At 47.8% G+C, this 14,637-nt stretch overlaps 1 protein-coding gene across 3 annotated transcripts in view; it reads left to right on the top strand.

Moving 5' to 3' along the window:
• The first annotated feature begins 1,355 nt into the window (after positions 1–1,355).
• Wdr88 (WD repeat domain 88) overlaps positions 1,356–14,637 on the top strand; it is a 39,469-nt gene continuing 26,187 nt past the window's right edge. The window contains 3 exon segments of one of the 3 annotated variants that reach the window (NR_197268.1): positions 1,356–2,237; positions 8,531–8,641; positions 13,049–13,127. Coding sequence is in view for 2 of the 3 variants with exons in the window: in NM_001432130.1 (NP_001419059.1) it covers positions 1,482–2,237; positions 8,531–8,641; positions 13,039–13,127 (956 nt within the window). In the remaining variant the exon portion in view is untranslated. 3 annotated transcript variants of the gene reach the window in all.

The raw sequence follows: 14,637 nt of genomic DNA, 5'->3' as shown, positions 1-14,637 counted from the left end.
ACACAAATGGTGTAACCCTGGTCCCCAGAAGCTGCATCCTGTTCTGTCCAAGTCATGAGCTAGCTCCTCTACAGGCAAAGGGACAGTGATTTACAGTGACAGCCAGGATCCAGGAGGGTACAAGGATAAGAGCCCTGGTTTTGCACTTCAGACTTCTTCCTCATGTGTCCAAAATGCCAGAGAACATTTTAGGAGCACTAGTACTCTGCATTGGGAGACATCTTCTGTCACCCCTCCCCCGCCCTCATTTCTTCCCTTTTCTCTTTTTCGAGATTGGGTCTTGCTGTGTAGCCCAGACTGGCCTGGAAGGGAACAATCCTGCGAGATGCCTCCGAGTCAGCAAGTGGGCAGGTAAATAGAACCTGGTGCAGCACGTGGATCCGAAGGGCTCAGCGAGGCGTGTGGGCACGTGGTGCCACCGTTCCCGCTGCGCCCGCGGCTGGCCCGCGGCTGGCCCGGCAGGCTCCAAGATGGCCTCACCCCAAGTCCCCCGGAAAGCCTTGGGGGACACCAGGAAAGGTTCAGGAGAGACTAGGACGGGTTCAGAAGACACTAGGACCGGTTCAGAAGAGACTAGGACGGGTTCAGAGGAGACTGGGAGGGGTTCAGAGGAGACTAGGACGGGTTCAAAAGAGACTAGAAGGGGTTCAGAGGAGACTAGGACGGGTTCAGAAGAGACTAGGAGGGGTTCAGAGGAGACTGGGAGGGGTTCAGAGGAGACTAGGATGGGTTCAAAAGAGACTAGAAGGGGTTCAGAGGAGACTAGGACGGGTTCAGGAGAGACTAGAAGGGGTTCAGAGGAGACTAGGAGGGGTTCAGAGGAGACTAGGATAGGTTCAAAAGAGACTGGGAGGGGTTCAGAGGAGACTAGGATAGGTTCAAAAGAGACTGGGAGGGGTTCAGAGGAGACTAGAAGGGGTTCAGAGGAGACTAGAAGGGGTTCAGAGGAGACTAGGAGGGGTTCAGAGGAGACTAGGATAGGTTCAAAAGAGACTGGGAGGGGTTCAGAGGAGACTAGGATAGGTTCAAAAGAGACTGGGAGGGGTTCAGAGGAGACTAGAAGGGGTTCAGAGGAGACTAGAAGGGGTTCAGAGGAGACTAGAAGGGGTTCAGAGGAGACTAGGACGGGTTCAGGGGAGACTAGGACGGGTTCAGGGGAGACTAGGACGGGTTCAGGGGAGACTAGGACGGGTTCAGGGGAGACTAGGACGGGTTCAGGGGAGACTAGGGAGGATTCTAAAGATAGCAGAATAATTATTGATGAGATGAGGAAAGACACAGAAGAGGTCCAGAAGAGCTCTGGCAAGACCAGGAAGAGTTATGTTAAGGTCAAGAAGAAGAGGAGGAAGAGTACTAAACAGAAGGGGCCTGAGCCCAAGAAGTTGGATTTTGTCAAGGACAGTTGGCAGAAGGGGTCTCTTGAGATCAAGAAGTTGGATTTTATCGGGGACCGTTGGCAGACGGTGTCTCTTGAGCCCAAGATGTTGGGTTTTGTCGAGGACCCTTGGCGGAAGGGGTCTCTTGAGCCCAAGATGTTGGATTTTGTTGAAGACCCTTGGCAGAAGGGGTCTCTTGAGCCCAAGATGTTGGATATTGTTGAGGACAGTTGGCAGAAGGACTCTTTTGAGGCCATGAAGTTGGATTTTGCCGAATACAATTGGATTTCGATAGATAACAGGAGAGTTTCGGCAGACAGCAAGAGGAGTTCGGTCGATAGCAAAAGGAGTTCGGTCGATAGCAAAAGGAGTTCGGTCGATAGCAAGAGGGGGTCGATAGACAGCAGAAAGTTTTCCGTCGATAGCAAAAGGGATCCAGTCGATAACAAGAGGGATTCAGTCGATAGCAAGAGGTTTTCCGTCGATAGCAAGAGGTTTTCCGTCGATAGCAGAAGGGTTTCCATCAGCAGCAAAAGGAGTTCGATCGATAGCAAAAGGAGTTCAGTTGATAGTAGGAAAAGCTCTGGCGGGACTTTGCTGGATTTCAGTGAAGACAGGAGGAGTTCTGGCGAGGATAGAGACATTTCCAGTCTCGCCAGGGTGCGACACAGTAGGGTGCCATGGGCCACCCTGATGAGAGCACTGGGTCGTTTCAAGCTGTATCTCCCACATATCCGTCGGTATTATAATCTGTCCTCCCGTGACCCCCTGGCCTTAGACAAGGATTTTCTTCTGCCACGTGAGAAGCACCTCAAGGCAACAGTGCAGAAGTCCTGGGGCAACCAGCAGCCTCTCTCTAAGGTCAGAACCACCCACCAATGTTAGAGGTCCCAGGTGGCCTCCCACCCACCTGAGTGAGGCCCATTATCCGCCCTGCACCCTCCCACTGCAGCCTCTATAGAAGGCAGAGGGGCAGTATCCGGTGCGGCCCCTAGGGGGCATTAGTGATTCCTGAGGCTGTCTGTGCCGCCTGACACCTGATAGCCAGTGCCTTAAGCTCTACTTTCCCAGCCCCATGTACCCTTTTACATCCCGGGGAGTCCTCTGCAACTGTGAATGACCTTATCCACCTTCACCTTCTTGGGCAGAGCCCAAAAACCCGTCTCCTTCCCTCTATCCTTTCGTGTTCCCTCAACTCAGCATCTGGAATCCGGACATGACCCTATCCCATGATTCTTAGCTGTGGGAGGAACCCGGTAAAGGTTGGGCCGTTTTCATCCGACCTCTCTGTCTTTGCTTTTCAACTTTATTGTTATAGTTCTTGTATCATACAGTCCAACTGAGCAAGTCATACATCGACCAATGTCTTTCTTTAAAGATTTATTATGTATATGAATACACTGTAGCTGTCTTCAGACACACCAGAAGAGGGCATCAGATCCTACTACAGATGGTTGTGAGCCACCATGTACTTGCTGGGAATTGAAGTCAGGACCTCTGGAAGAGCAGTCAGTGCTCTTAATCTCTGAGTCATCTCTCCAGCCTCGAGAAATGTCTTTAAAAAAAAAATAAAATAAAAACATTTTCATATTGTCCAGCCATCACAACTCTCAAACATTTCAGTCATACCTCCGACCCACCAGAAAAGGTTAGCAGTTATCAGTCATTTCTTGTTTTCTTATAACCCAACCTCTAACCCTAGGCAGCCACCATTCCTACTTTCTGATTTGTCAGTCTAGAGAGTAATTGAATCAAGTGAAGCACTGTGCTATGTATTCGAAGGAGGGAGAAAACTTCTTTCCCTTAACACGATGCTTTCAGGGTTCATACACACTGAGCATCTATCTGTAATCTTTTTTTTTAAGAATTATGTATTTACTTTATGTATATGAGTATACTGTAGCTGTCTTCAGACACACAGAAGAGAGCATCGGATCCCATTACAGATGGTTGCGAGCCACCATGTGGCTTCCGGGAATTGAACTCGGGACCTCTGGAAGAGCAGTCAGTGCTCTTCATGGCTGAGCCATCTCTCCAGCCTGGCACGATTTCTTTTTATTGCCAAATCATAGTCCTGTGTAGGACTTTGGCATTTTCTGTGTTCACCTGTCACTTGGTGGATAGCTGCATCGAGAAGATTACTGTGCACATGCACGAGCTTTTGTGTGGATGCCTTAATTTTCCAAGGCCATATACCTGAGTGTAAAATGGCTGCCTTATATTGTGACTCACATATCTTAACTTTAAACATATTTGGTTTTATGTGTATAGGTGTTGGCCTGCATATATGTCTGTGTACCGTGTGCAGCAGAGCCTGCAGAGGCCAGATGTGGGTGTCTGAGCCCTGGACTGGGAGTTACAGATGGTTGTGAGTTGCCATACAGGTGCCGGGAATTGGACCTGGGTCTTCTACAAGAGCAGCCAGTGCTTGTAACCACTGAGCCATCTCTCCAGCCCCCATATGTTTAACTGAAAAAAAAAAAAAAAAGATGTGTCTTTGTTAATGTCTACATGTGTGTCTGTGCCAGTGTATGCCGTGTGGCCATAGATGCCTGACGAGACCTGAGGAGGGCATCGGGTGGGTCCCTTTAGAGGTAGTTGTGGACTTTGTAAGAAACATTTGTTATTTCTTTATTTTTATGTGCATTAATGCTTTGCCTGCGCATATACTTGTGTGAGGTTGTTGGATCCATTGGAACTGGAGCATCCAGTACTCTTAACTGCCAAGCCATCTCTCCAGCCCCCACAAGAAGCACTCCTTAGTTTCTTTTTCAAGACAGTTTCACCATGTAGCCCTGGTCATCCTGAAACTCACTTCGTAGACCAGGCTAGCCTCAAACTCACAGAGAACTGCCTGCTCCTCCTTCCCTAGTGCTGGGACTAAAGGTGTGTGCCACTCCACCCAGCGTAAGAAGGGCTCTTGACTGTTGAGATGTCTCTCCAGTCCCCACGGTTAACTTCGTAGAGAAATGCTAAACTATTTTTTTGAAGCGGCTACACATTTTTACCTTCCCATCCGAACTCATGTGAATGCTGAGGTCTCAGTCTCAGGAGTAAACGAGATACCCGGATCCTCTGTCTCTCTGCTCTGTGTTTGATCAAGAACCTCTGAGAGACTTTCCCTCAAAGAATAAGGTGGAGACAGGTTCTTAGAGTCTCCACATACACACACAGCACGCCTTCCACATGTGTGGATATGTACGTGTACTACTTCACTGTGCACACAAAGAAGAAAACAATACAATGAAATAAAGTGTGAATTTCACCATGCATTCTAAGTACATGCCACACAACAAATATGTAATTTTTTATTTTTTATATTTTTGAGACAGGGTAGCCCTGGCTGTCCTGGAACTTGTTCTGTAGACCAAGTTGCCCTCAAACTCACAGGCCTGCCTCTGCCTCCCAAGTGTTGCCACCATACCTGGCCAGATATGTAACTCCTTGATGATAGCCTCTGCAGCACGATGTTTTTAAATAAAACTGAATTAAATTAAATTAATTTTTTGACATAGGGTCTCATTATGTATCCTTAAATGATGTGGGACTCGTGTAAGAACTAGGCTGGTCTTGAACTCGCAGAGATCCATCTGCTTCTGCCTCCTGAGTGCTGCAATTAATGGGGTGCTTCTTGGGTCTGGAGAGTTGGCTTAGCATTTAAGAGCTTGTGCCATTCAGTTTGAGGACCAAAGTTCAAATCTCAGGTGGCTCCCACTGCCTGTGAACCCAGTTCCAGGAGACAGAAGCCTCTGGCCTGCACAGACACCTGTATTCCTATGCGCATACCCCCTTAAAGAATAGAAAGTAAATCTTTAAAGGTGGATGGGAACTTTATTTTATTTTAATTTTTTAAGACATAGTTTATTTCTGTTTGTCTTTTCTTTTCATCCTCCCCACCCTCACCCCAAAGTCTAGTTAGGAATTAGGGATTCCATCACACAGAAGAAAAAAATGGGAATAAAAATTTGGGGAAGGCAACCTGCATTCTCTGCTGTAGGGTAATGGTGGGTGAAGGAAGGATCTGTCCCATAAAGCCACAGGCTTATGCATTTAAATTTGCCTCAGTTGACAGGGAAGGTTGTTTCTGCTCATAGAACTATATGAAGCAAAAAAGGCAAACACCGGTGTGTCACTGTAGTTAGCTAATCTGCTCTACTTCCCAAGCAATGGCTGTGTGAGCTCCTTGCTAGCTGCTTCAACTCACACGCACGCAGGCACGCACGCACGCACACACACATCCTTATATTTAATATGCCTTTATCAGCTCAATGACTGGGCCACTCCCAAACTTCCACATTGTTAACTCTTCCTCTTTAATACTCCTGAATTATTACTTATTAAAATCTATATTCCATCTTTGCTACCCTAGACCCAATGCCCCCACCCCCAACCCCGGGTCTCTCTTCCCTGGCCCTTCCATGATTGACGTTCCCTTCCGTAGCTCTCAAGCCTGGCCCTTCTGCTACCCCTACACAGCAGTTCTGCGCCGTGGCCCCCTTGTCCTCCAATCCTAAAGTCCCGCCTCTGTCTCCCTGCCCAGCCATTGGCTGTCGGCAACTTTATTTGCCAATCAGAACCAGCTGGGGGTAGGTTCAGCGTTTCGCATGCCGAATTCTCCTGCAATTTTGGGAACTCATAACGCCAGCGTTAAACCAAATCCACAACACTGGTGTCTTGGTTCCTCTGTCTCTCCAAACACGGAGTCTATCTTTCAGGAAGGGAACAGTCGAAGCAGCCTTGGCTCATCTGTGAAGGATGTACCCTTCTGTCCATCCTTCTGGGATGGAGAGCGTTCATAGATTTAGAGGCTTCCTTGGGAAGTGTTTCTAAGCTCTGTCTTTACAACGGGGGAGGAAATGGGGTCCTGGCACTGTTTTCACCACACCAGGGAGCTTGTTTGAAATGCAGAGGGCGCTATACTCTGCCTCATCTCTCTCTCTCTCTCTCTCTCTCTCTCTCTCTCTCTCTCTCTCTCTCTCTCTCTCTCTCTCTCTCTTTCTCTCTCTCTTTTTCTTTTTTCTTTTTTTTCGGAGCTGGGGACCGAATCCGGGGCCTTGCGCTTGCTAAATCCCCAACCCTGGCCTCATCTCTTTTGATCACCGGTGATCACATAGATTTTTTTTTTTCCCTCCAAGTAGAAATAGCCTCACTGACAAAGCAGCTTCCGAAAGTGAACTGCCATCTCTGTCTCACCCTGGCTGTCGTCCGCCCATGTCCTTCCCCATGACGACTCTTCTAACTTTACTTTTCGGAGCAAGGTTTCAAGACTTGCGGTCTTCTTACTGTTGGTCCCCCCTTGCTGAGAACACAGGCACATAGGATTTTAATTGTGACATTGGTTTGTCCATTCTTGCTGTTGTCTTTCGGTGTCAGATCTAAGAAGCCACCAAGGCAAGAGTGGGGATATTTACACCTCTGCTTTCCTCTGAGCCTTAGAGTTTCAGTACTCAATATTTAAGCTTTTGACTCATTTCGACTTTGTTTCTATATGCGGTAGGAGGTTTGTGTGTTTTCTTGCAACTAGTGTAAGTAGTTTCCCCAGAAAATGTGCTTAAGAGCTTATTCTCTCCTCTTTGTGTGTGCATGTCGTGTGTACTAGCATTCCTGTGTATATGTGTATGCGTGAGTGCGCTGGAATGGACATGTGTGTGTATGTGTGTGTGTGTGTGCATGTGTGAGTGTGCATGTGTGTATGCCACAGATCAACATTAAGTGTCATTCCTCAAATCCCGTCTACCTTGGATTTTTTTGTTTTTGCTTATTATTAGTGTGTGGAGAAGGGGTGTACACACATGAATAAGAGGAGACTTTTGGGGAGCAGGTTCTCTTTCCACCTTGTGGGTCCTAGTGATTGGGTTTAGGATGTCAGATTCACACTGGGTTCAACTCTGGCCTTGGCCCCTACTTGGGTGTTTCTTGTTTGTTTGTTTTTGTTTGTTTATAATACAAGGTTTCTCTGTGCAGCCCTGGCTGTCCTGGAACTCACTCTGTAGACCAGGCTGGCCTCGAACTCACAGAGATCTGCCTGCCTCTGCCTCCCAAGAGCTGAGTGCTGGGATTAAACAGTCCAGCCTACCTGGGTGTTTTTATTTGTTTAGTTTTGAGACAAGATGTCTCCCTGGGACCTGGGGGACTAGCTTACCAGTCAGGCTGGGCTGGGTGGCCAGCCAGCCTCAGGGGTTCACTGCCTGCTTCCTCAGTGCAGGGGTTGATTCCAGGCAGATACCACTGGCATTTGCTGTGGGTTGGGGGAAGTCTGGAAGTTAGAGGACAGTTTGTTAAGTTGGGGGTCTCCCCCCACAGTTTGGGTCCTGGGGATTGAACTCACATCACCAGGCTTGGCAGCAAACACCTTCACTCATTGAGCCATCTCGTCCACCCACAGATTGGTGAATTTTCTTCCTGGATTTTCACAAAAGCTTTAAGAGAAGCTTGTCAGCTCGACTGCAGGGACTGCTCAGTGGTTAGGAGCACTATTCTTTCGGGAGGACCTGAATTCATTTCCCAGCACTCATATTGGATGGCCTACAACCGCTTGTAACTCTATATTCAGGGTATCCAATGCCCTCTTCTGGCCCACCCATCACACACACACACACACACACACACACACACACACACACACACACACTTGTGCACCTAAATAAAAATTAAAAGTACACGTAAATAGGCCAGGTGTGGTGCTTTGTGCCTTTAATCCCAGCACTCAGGAGGCAGTGGCTGGCTGACCTGGTCTCCATGTTGCATTCCAGGATGGCCAGAGCTTTATAGAAAACCGTCTCAAAAAAATAAAAAAATAAAAGCACATAGAAAAAGATCAGCTTGTCACTTTCTACAAGGATTTCATTCCTATCTTAGAATCCAATGAAGTAGTGTTGAACTTGTGGGTCTTTTTGGAGGACCTCTTTTATTTTTAACATGATTAGGTCTGCTCATCTGTGATCATAGGATTCCGGTCCTTTTGTGTAGGTCTAAAATTTCTTTCAGCATTCTTTGCAACGTTTACGATGATCAACTACCCATCATTTTTTGTGCTGGGATGTTCTTGTTAATTTTTTTTCCATGTCACATGTTTATAAACACTGCTTGGCTTTGCCTGTTTTCCTTGTGTCCAGGGACATTGTTAAACTGGCTTAATCCATCTTTTTGTTTAGATCCCGTATAAAACTCTGACTGGGCATGACCAAACCGTGAGTTCCTGCCACTTTTGTATGGACGACACAAGGTTGCTCAGTAGTTCTTATGACTGCACTGTGAAACTGTGGGTAAGTGGCCGGACGATAGGGTCTCCTAGCACCCAGACATCGTGTACACTTAGGCTCCTCTGCTGGAGACTTCTCCAGCACCCAGTTCTTATTTTCCGGGGTTTGCCAAGCCTTCTGAGCAAGTGCAAGATAAAGGAGCCTACTCCAGTGCTGAGTACTCAGAAAAAGCTTAGGGACAGCCAGCCTGTGGCTCTGAAAACAGTGGGCGCTCAGGCTGAAGTCCACAACGCTGACAGACCCAGCTTTGGGGAGGGGTCATGGTTGTTCCTGGTCTTGAGAATCACTGAGCTATATCTTATTTTCTTTGGTTAAAATTTTATTTCCGATATATTTGTTTCTGTGCAGGGGAATTTTGCCTGCATACTGCATGTGTGCAGTTCCTATAAAGGCCACAAAGGGCATCAGATTTCTTTCTGGAGCTGGAGTTAGAGACGGTTGTGAGCCACCTTGTGGTTGCTGGAAATTGAACCTAGGTCCTCTGGAAGAGCAGCCAGTAGTGCTTTTAGCTGCTGAGCTGACTCTCCAGTCCCAATCTTAACTTTTTTTATTTTTTATTTTTGAGGCAAGGTTTTGCTAATGTAACCCAGGTTGACTTTGAACTTACAATCCTCCTGCCTCAGCCTTGGCAGACTGTTATTTCTCTGGGTCTCCTTTGTATCTGGAAAATGCAATTCTTGTTTACTGATCTTGTATCGTACAGTTTTTGTTAAACCTGTTTTCATTTTTATTTGTGTGTGTGTGTGTGTGTGTGTGTGTGTGTGTGTGTGTGTGTGTTATGTGCATACAGGTGCACTGGGTCATCTGGAACTGGAGTTCCAGACAGCTGTGGGTCTGCCTAATGCGGGTGCTGGGAATTGAACTCAGGTCCTCTGGGAGAGCAGTCAGTGCTCTTAACCACTGAGCTATTTCTTCAGTACCCTGTTTCTTTAGATGCCATATAACATTCTTATGGATTTAAGCACACTGTGAATTCCTGCCACTTCTGTGATATCCAGGCTTGGGCATTCACAGAGAACAAATGGGGGCCAGGTCTGGGTTCTGTCGCAGAGAGATGGAGCAGAGAGGCAGGTCTGAGACAGATCAGTGCCAGGCTAGGCAATGGCAGAAAAACCAGGAACAGAGTAGTATTCAGGCCAGGCAGTGCTGACAGAGAGGAGGGAGCAGGGATGGAAGGTGCCGTTGGCCAGGAAGGACTTGGCTGAGGATGTCTGTGAGCTGAGGCCACATGGGAGACTGCTCAGTTCTGGGATTTTCTGCTGTCTTCTGGCTTGAGTTGAGAAGCGGCAAGGAGTTAAAGATTGTCAAGGGGGCTTCAGGTTCTAGCATGGGTAACTGGGCAGAGTAGAGCCCCTGATTCTACAAATGACCTCAGCGGAGCATCTTGTCATTTGTAGATACCAAGGCACAGACCGATCAAGTTCAAGGGTTTGGGACTATCCCAGTTCAGCTCAGACATTGTATTGAGGACCCAACGGCTGTGTGACCCTAAGTGGTTTATTCCCCTCTTGAGGTCCTCTGAACTCCCCAGCCTCAAAGGATAGAGCAGCTTTGTGGTGGGACTGCACCAAGCTTTGCCTCACCCACCTCCAACCCCCGTGGACCTCACACCTCCCTCTGCTGCTGCCCCGTGGACACTTTCTTTGCATTCAGAGGGCTGTCTCACGGCGGGGAAAACTCTCACTTTTTTTTTTAAAGATTTATTTATTAATTATATATAAGTACACTATAGCTGTCTTCAGATACACCAGAAGAGGGCATCAGATCTCTTTACAGATGGTTGTGAGCCACCATGTGGTTGCTGGGAATTGAACTCATGACCTCTGGAAGAGCAGTCGGGTGCTCTTAACCGCTGAGCCATCTCTCCAGCCCCCAAAACCCTCACTTTTACTGGGATCCACAAAGCCTTTTCTACCCCTCAGTAGTCACCAGGGGTTCCCAAGAAAGGGGATCGGTAATTGTCATGGTGTGCTGTTCGTCTGAAGGATTCATGGGACTTGTACATGTCTGGGCTGAAAGGCTGTGTCTGCTTGGTTTTTTGTTTGTTTTGTTTTTCTGTTACACACACACACACTATATATATATATATACCTAAAGAATTGGGACCACACAGAAATACAGAAGATATAATCATCATAAATTTAGTCTCCCATTGTCACATTCCCCTGATTTTTCTGAGAGTCAATCAGTGCTTCCCTCTGCCTCCTTCAATGTCTGGCTAAGACTGGAGAGATGGCTAAGTGGTTAAGAGCACTGCCTGCTCTTCCTGAGGTCCTGAGTTCAAATCCCAGCATCCACATGGTGGCTCACAGCCATCTGTAATGAGATCTGATGCCCTCTTCTTGTGTGTCCGAAGACAACTACAGTGTACTTACAATAAACAAACCAACAAACAAATCTTTAAAAAAAAAAAAAAAAGTCTGGCTAGTACTCCATGGGGCTAGCTCAGGGCAGAAGACCCTACTAGGCTCCATAATCAACACGAAAAGAAAACAAAACTTAAAACTTCCTACAAAACTAATCAAAACCCGAACAGTATTTAACCCTTCAAACTCTCACTTCACAGGTGCTAGTTTTTCCCAAGACCAAGCTCAAGCTCAAAAACCTGCTCTGAGTCTTCGTTCTTGACTGCTGTTCCTCTTTTGGCCACAGGGGGACACTATTGAATTTGCAATCGCTTCGTTCTCTGCCCAGCCTTCAAGGCCAGTGTAGCTTACAGTCTCACAGAGGGGGTTGGGGTGGGTTAGGGTTGAGGGGGGCAGGAAGTGTTTTCCGCTAGAGCAGTGTTTCTTAACCTCCCTAAGGCTGCGACCCTTTAACACAGTTTCTCATGTTGTGGTGACCTCCCAGCCATAAAATTATTTCATCGCTACTTCATAACTAATTTTGCTACCGTTAGGAGTTGTAATGTACTTATCTGTGTGGCCCCTGTGAAAGGGTTGTTAGGACCCTCTCTCAGGGGTCTCAACTCCCAGGTTGAGAAACTCTGCTCTAGAGGCACCCTGCCAACCCAGAGAGACTGGATCCCAGTGGTCAGCATCAATCCTTCTTCCTGAGCCCGGGACACTAGCCTGAGGGTGGCCACCAAATTCCATCTGGGGAACTCCTAGCCGTCCTTATCTCCCACCGAGTTTGGAAAAGGGCCTTTCGGGATTTCCTGAATGTGATCATGTGCTTCAGGGGACAGGCGTAGAGAGCTGGGTGTGTGCAGTATAACATCCACGACAGGCCTGGGGCTACCATAAAGGCCACTAGCTTTAGTCTGGGAACCAGTCTGGTGAATAGTCCTTTACCATCTTAAGAGATTCCCCAGTCACCACCCCACCACCACCAACCCCCATCCTCCAACCCGCCCTGTGTAATAAAGGCAGCGAATCACACCTTTACAGCCCGTGCAAACTGCCTTCCTGGAGTTCAGGCGCAGGCTAGGCAGTCAGGGTCCATGGGACTGGTTTCCCTTCAAGCTGCGCTCTGGTACGCCCTTCAGGTAGACAACACTTTACGTGGCTTGCTGAAGGCTATTGCCGTAAATGGTGAGCCCCAAGCTCTTCAAGAGAAGATTGGCAAACACCTAGCTTCCTTTGGACTTTGCCCCCAGCACTTCATTATCTGATGCTCTTAACTGTCCCTGTCACTGTAGGGAACTTGAGTACATGAGTGTTCTGCTTACATGTTCATGTGTGCACCGTGTGCATGTCTGGTGGCTGTAGAGGCCAGAAGAGGAGGTCAGATCCCCATGGAATTGGAGTTAGAGATGGTTGTTATCCGCCATGCTGGTGCCGGAAACTGACCTGGGTCCCCTGAGAAGGCAGGGCCCTTAACCACTCAGCCATCTCCCCTGCTTTACATAAATCTTTAGTTATGGGAAAAACAAAACTGCACATTGTGTATGTGGAAGTCAGAGGACAACTTTGTGGAGTAGGTTCTCGCCTTCCCACCATGTAGGTCCTGGGGAATGAACTCAGGTCATCACTTGGAGGCAAGTGCCTTTACCCACCGAGCTATCTCACTGGCCCATATATAAGGCTTTAACCTCAAATCTGTTTATTTCCTTCAGAGGCACCGCTCGGAGTATAGTCAGAGGGCCAAAGGGCATGGAATTATATTTAAAAGAAGTTCTTGAGGGATATTGATAGATTCTGCGAAACCTCTTTGGCCGGTACAAAATGAGAAAACAATCTCGAGTCCACTCCCAGTGTGCCTAGGGCCCATCCGTGCCTGTGGCACTGTGAGGGGGATTTCCTGAGGATGCTGTGGATGATGGAGTGTCCCTCCTGCTTGGGGTGTTGGAAAGCCCCGGAACGTTGCCACAGGCAAGCTAGGAACTTCTGCTGACCAGAACTCATGACTTCCATACATAAACCTTGACCACTGTCTCTCCTCTCTCCCATCGATTTGAGGACGCTGAAGACGGAACTGTGATTTGTGACTTTGAACCACGACCCAAAGCTCCTGTTTTAGAATGCAGTATCACAGCTGACAACAGAAGGTGACGTCTGCTCTGTTATATACTGGTTGGGGAAAGTCAGAGTCAGCAGGCAGGCCTCCAGACCTGTATACAGGCTTTTGTTTGTTTGTTCCTTTCTTTTTTCTTCCTTTCTTTCTTTAAGAAAATATACAATCACATCCCCCCCTGTATGAGCCTCAGTGTTTCCATGTGCTCTGAGAATCAAGGAGTCTAACAATGTAACAACATTCTGAACATTTAAATTGCTTAAAATAGAATGCTTGGGGGCTGGAGAGATGGCTCAGCGGATAAGAGCACTGACTGCCCTTCCAGAGGTCACCAGTTCAATTCCCAGCAACCACATGATGGCTCACAACCATCTGTAATGAGATCTGATGCCCTCTTCTGGTGTGTCTGCAGACAGTTACAGTGTATTCATATAAATAATAAATAAATAGATCTTAAAAAAAAATAGAATGCTTACTGTAGTTAAGAACCTAATCTGAATTTTCTTTTATCTGCCCCGCCCCCCACCGCCCTGATTCTTGTTTGAGACTGAGACTCACTCTGTAGAGAAGCCAGGCCAGCAACTCATTATGCAGCCCAGCCTGCCTCACAGTCATTCTCCTGCCTCAGCTCCTCCAGGGGCTGAGATGACTGACGTGCCATGAAACTTTGCTTGAATTTTCCTCATAAAGTGTCTTTTCTATGGTCACACAGAACTCGTGTGATCTCAGCTCACCGTTGCCGTGAAGAAACAGCCATGACCAAAAAGCAAGATGGGGAGGAAAGGGTTTATTTGACTTCCACCCCACTGCTCATCACTAAAGCAGGAACTCTGTCAGGGCAGGATCCCGGAGGCAGGAGCTGATGCAGAGGCTATGGAGGCATGCTGCTTACGTGTGTGTGTGTGTGTGTGTGTGTGTGTGTGTGTGTGTGTGTGTGTATGTGTGTGTGTGTCTGTGTGTGTGTGTGTGTCTGTGTGTGTGTGTGTCTGTGTGTGTGTGAGTGTGTGTGTGTACGTGTATATGATGTATATGCATGTGCATATGTATTATACATACATACATATATGGAAAATCTTTGTCACATGCTACATGAGAAGGCAAAAATATATACATTGGTTTGAATTTTTGTCACTGGGACAAATCCTGAGACAAACAACTTCAGGGAAGAAAGACTTGCTCTGGCTTACGATTCTAGAAGCCATGTAACTGTTTCTGAGCTGTGGCAGAGGATGATGTCACAGCAGGAGGACGCAGGGTGGGAAAGGCACTCGATCCATGGCAGCCTGGATGCAGACACGCAGGAATACTCTAGGGACAAGATCTGCCCTTCAAAGACACCACCCCAGGGATGACTCCCTGTGTGTAAGCCATCCCACGTCACAGTTTCCACCACCAATCAACAATGCCATCGAAGTGTGAGTCCATCAGTGGATTAAGCATGAATAAAGGCAGACCCTCAGCCCCCTCAGCCCCCTCAGCCCCCTCAGCCCCCTCAGCCCCCTCAGCCCCCTCAGCCCCCTCAGCCCCCTCAGCCCCCTCAGCCC

This window comes from Rattus norvegicus, chromosome 1, assembly GCF_021556685.1.
Source record: "Rattus norvegicus strain SHRSP/BbbUtx chromosome 1, alternate assembly SHRSP_T2T, whole genome shotgun sequence".
NCBI classification, from domain to species: Eukaryota; Metazoa; Chordata; class Mammalia; order Rodentia; family Muridae; genus Rattus; species Rattus norvegicus.
Note: the sequence above shows the minus strand (reverse complement) of the source record. Positions and strands in the feature narration are given on the sequence as shown.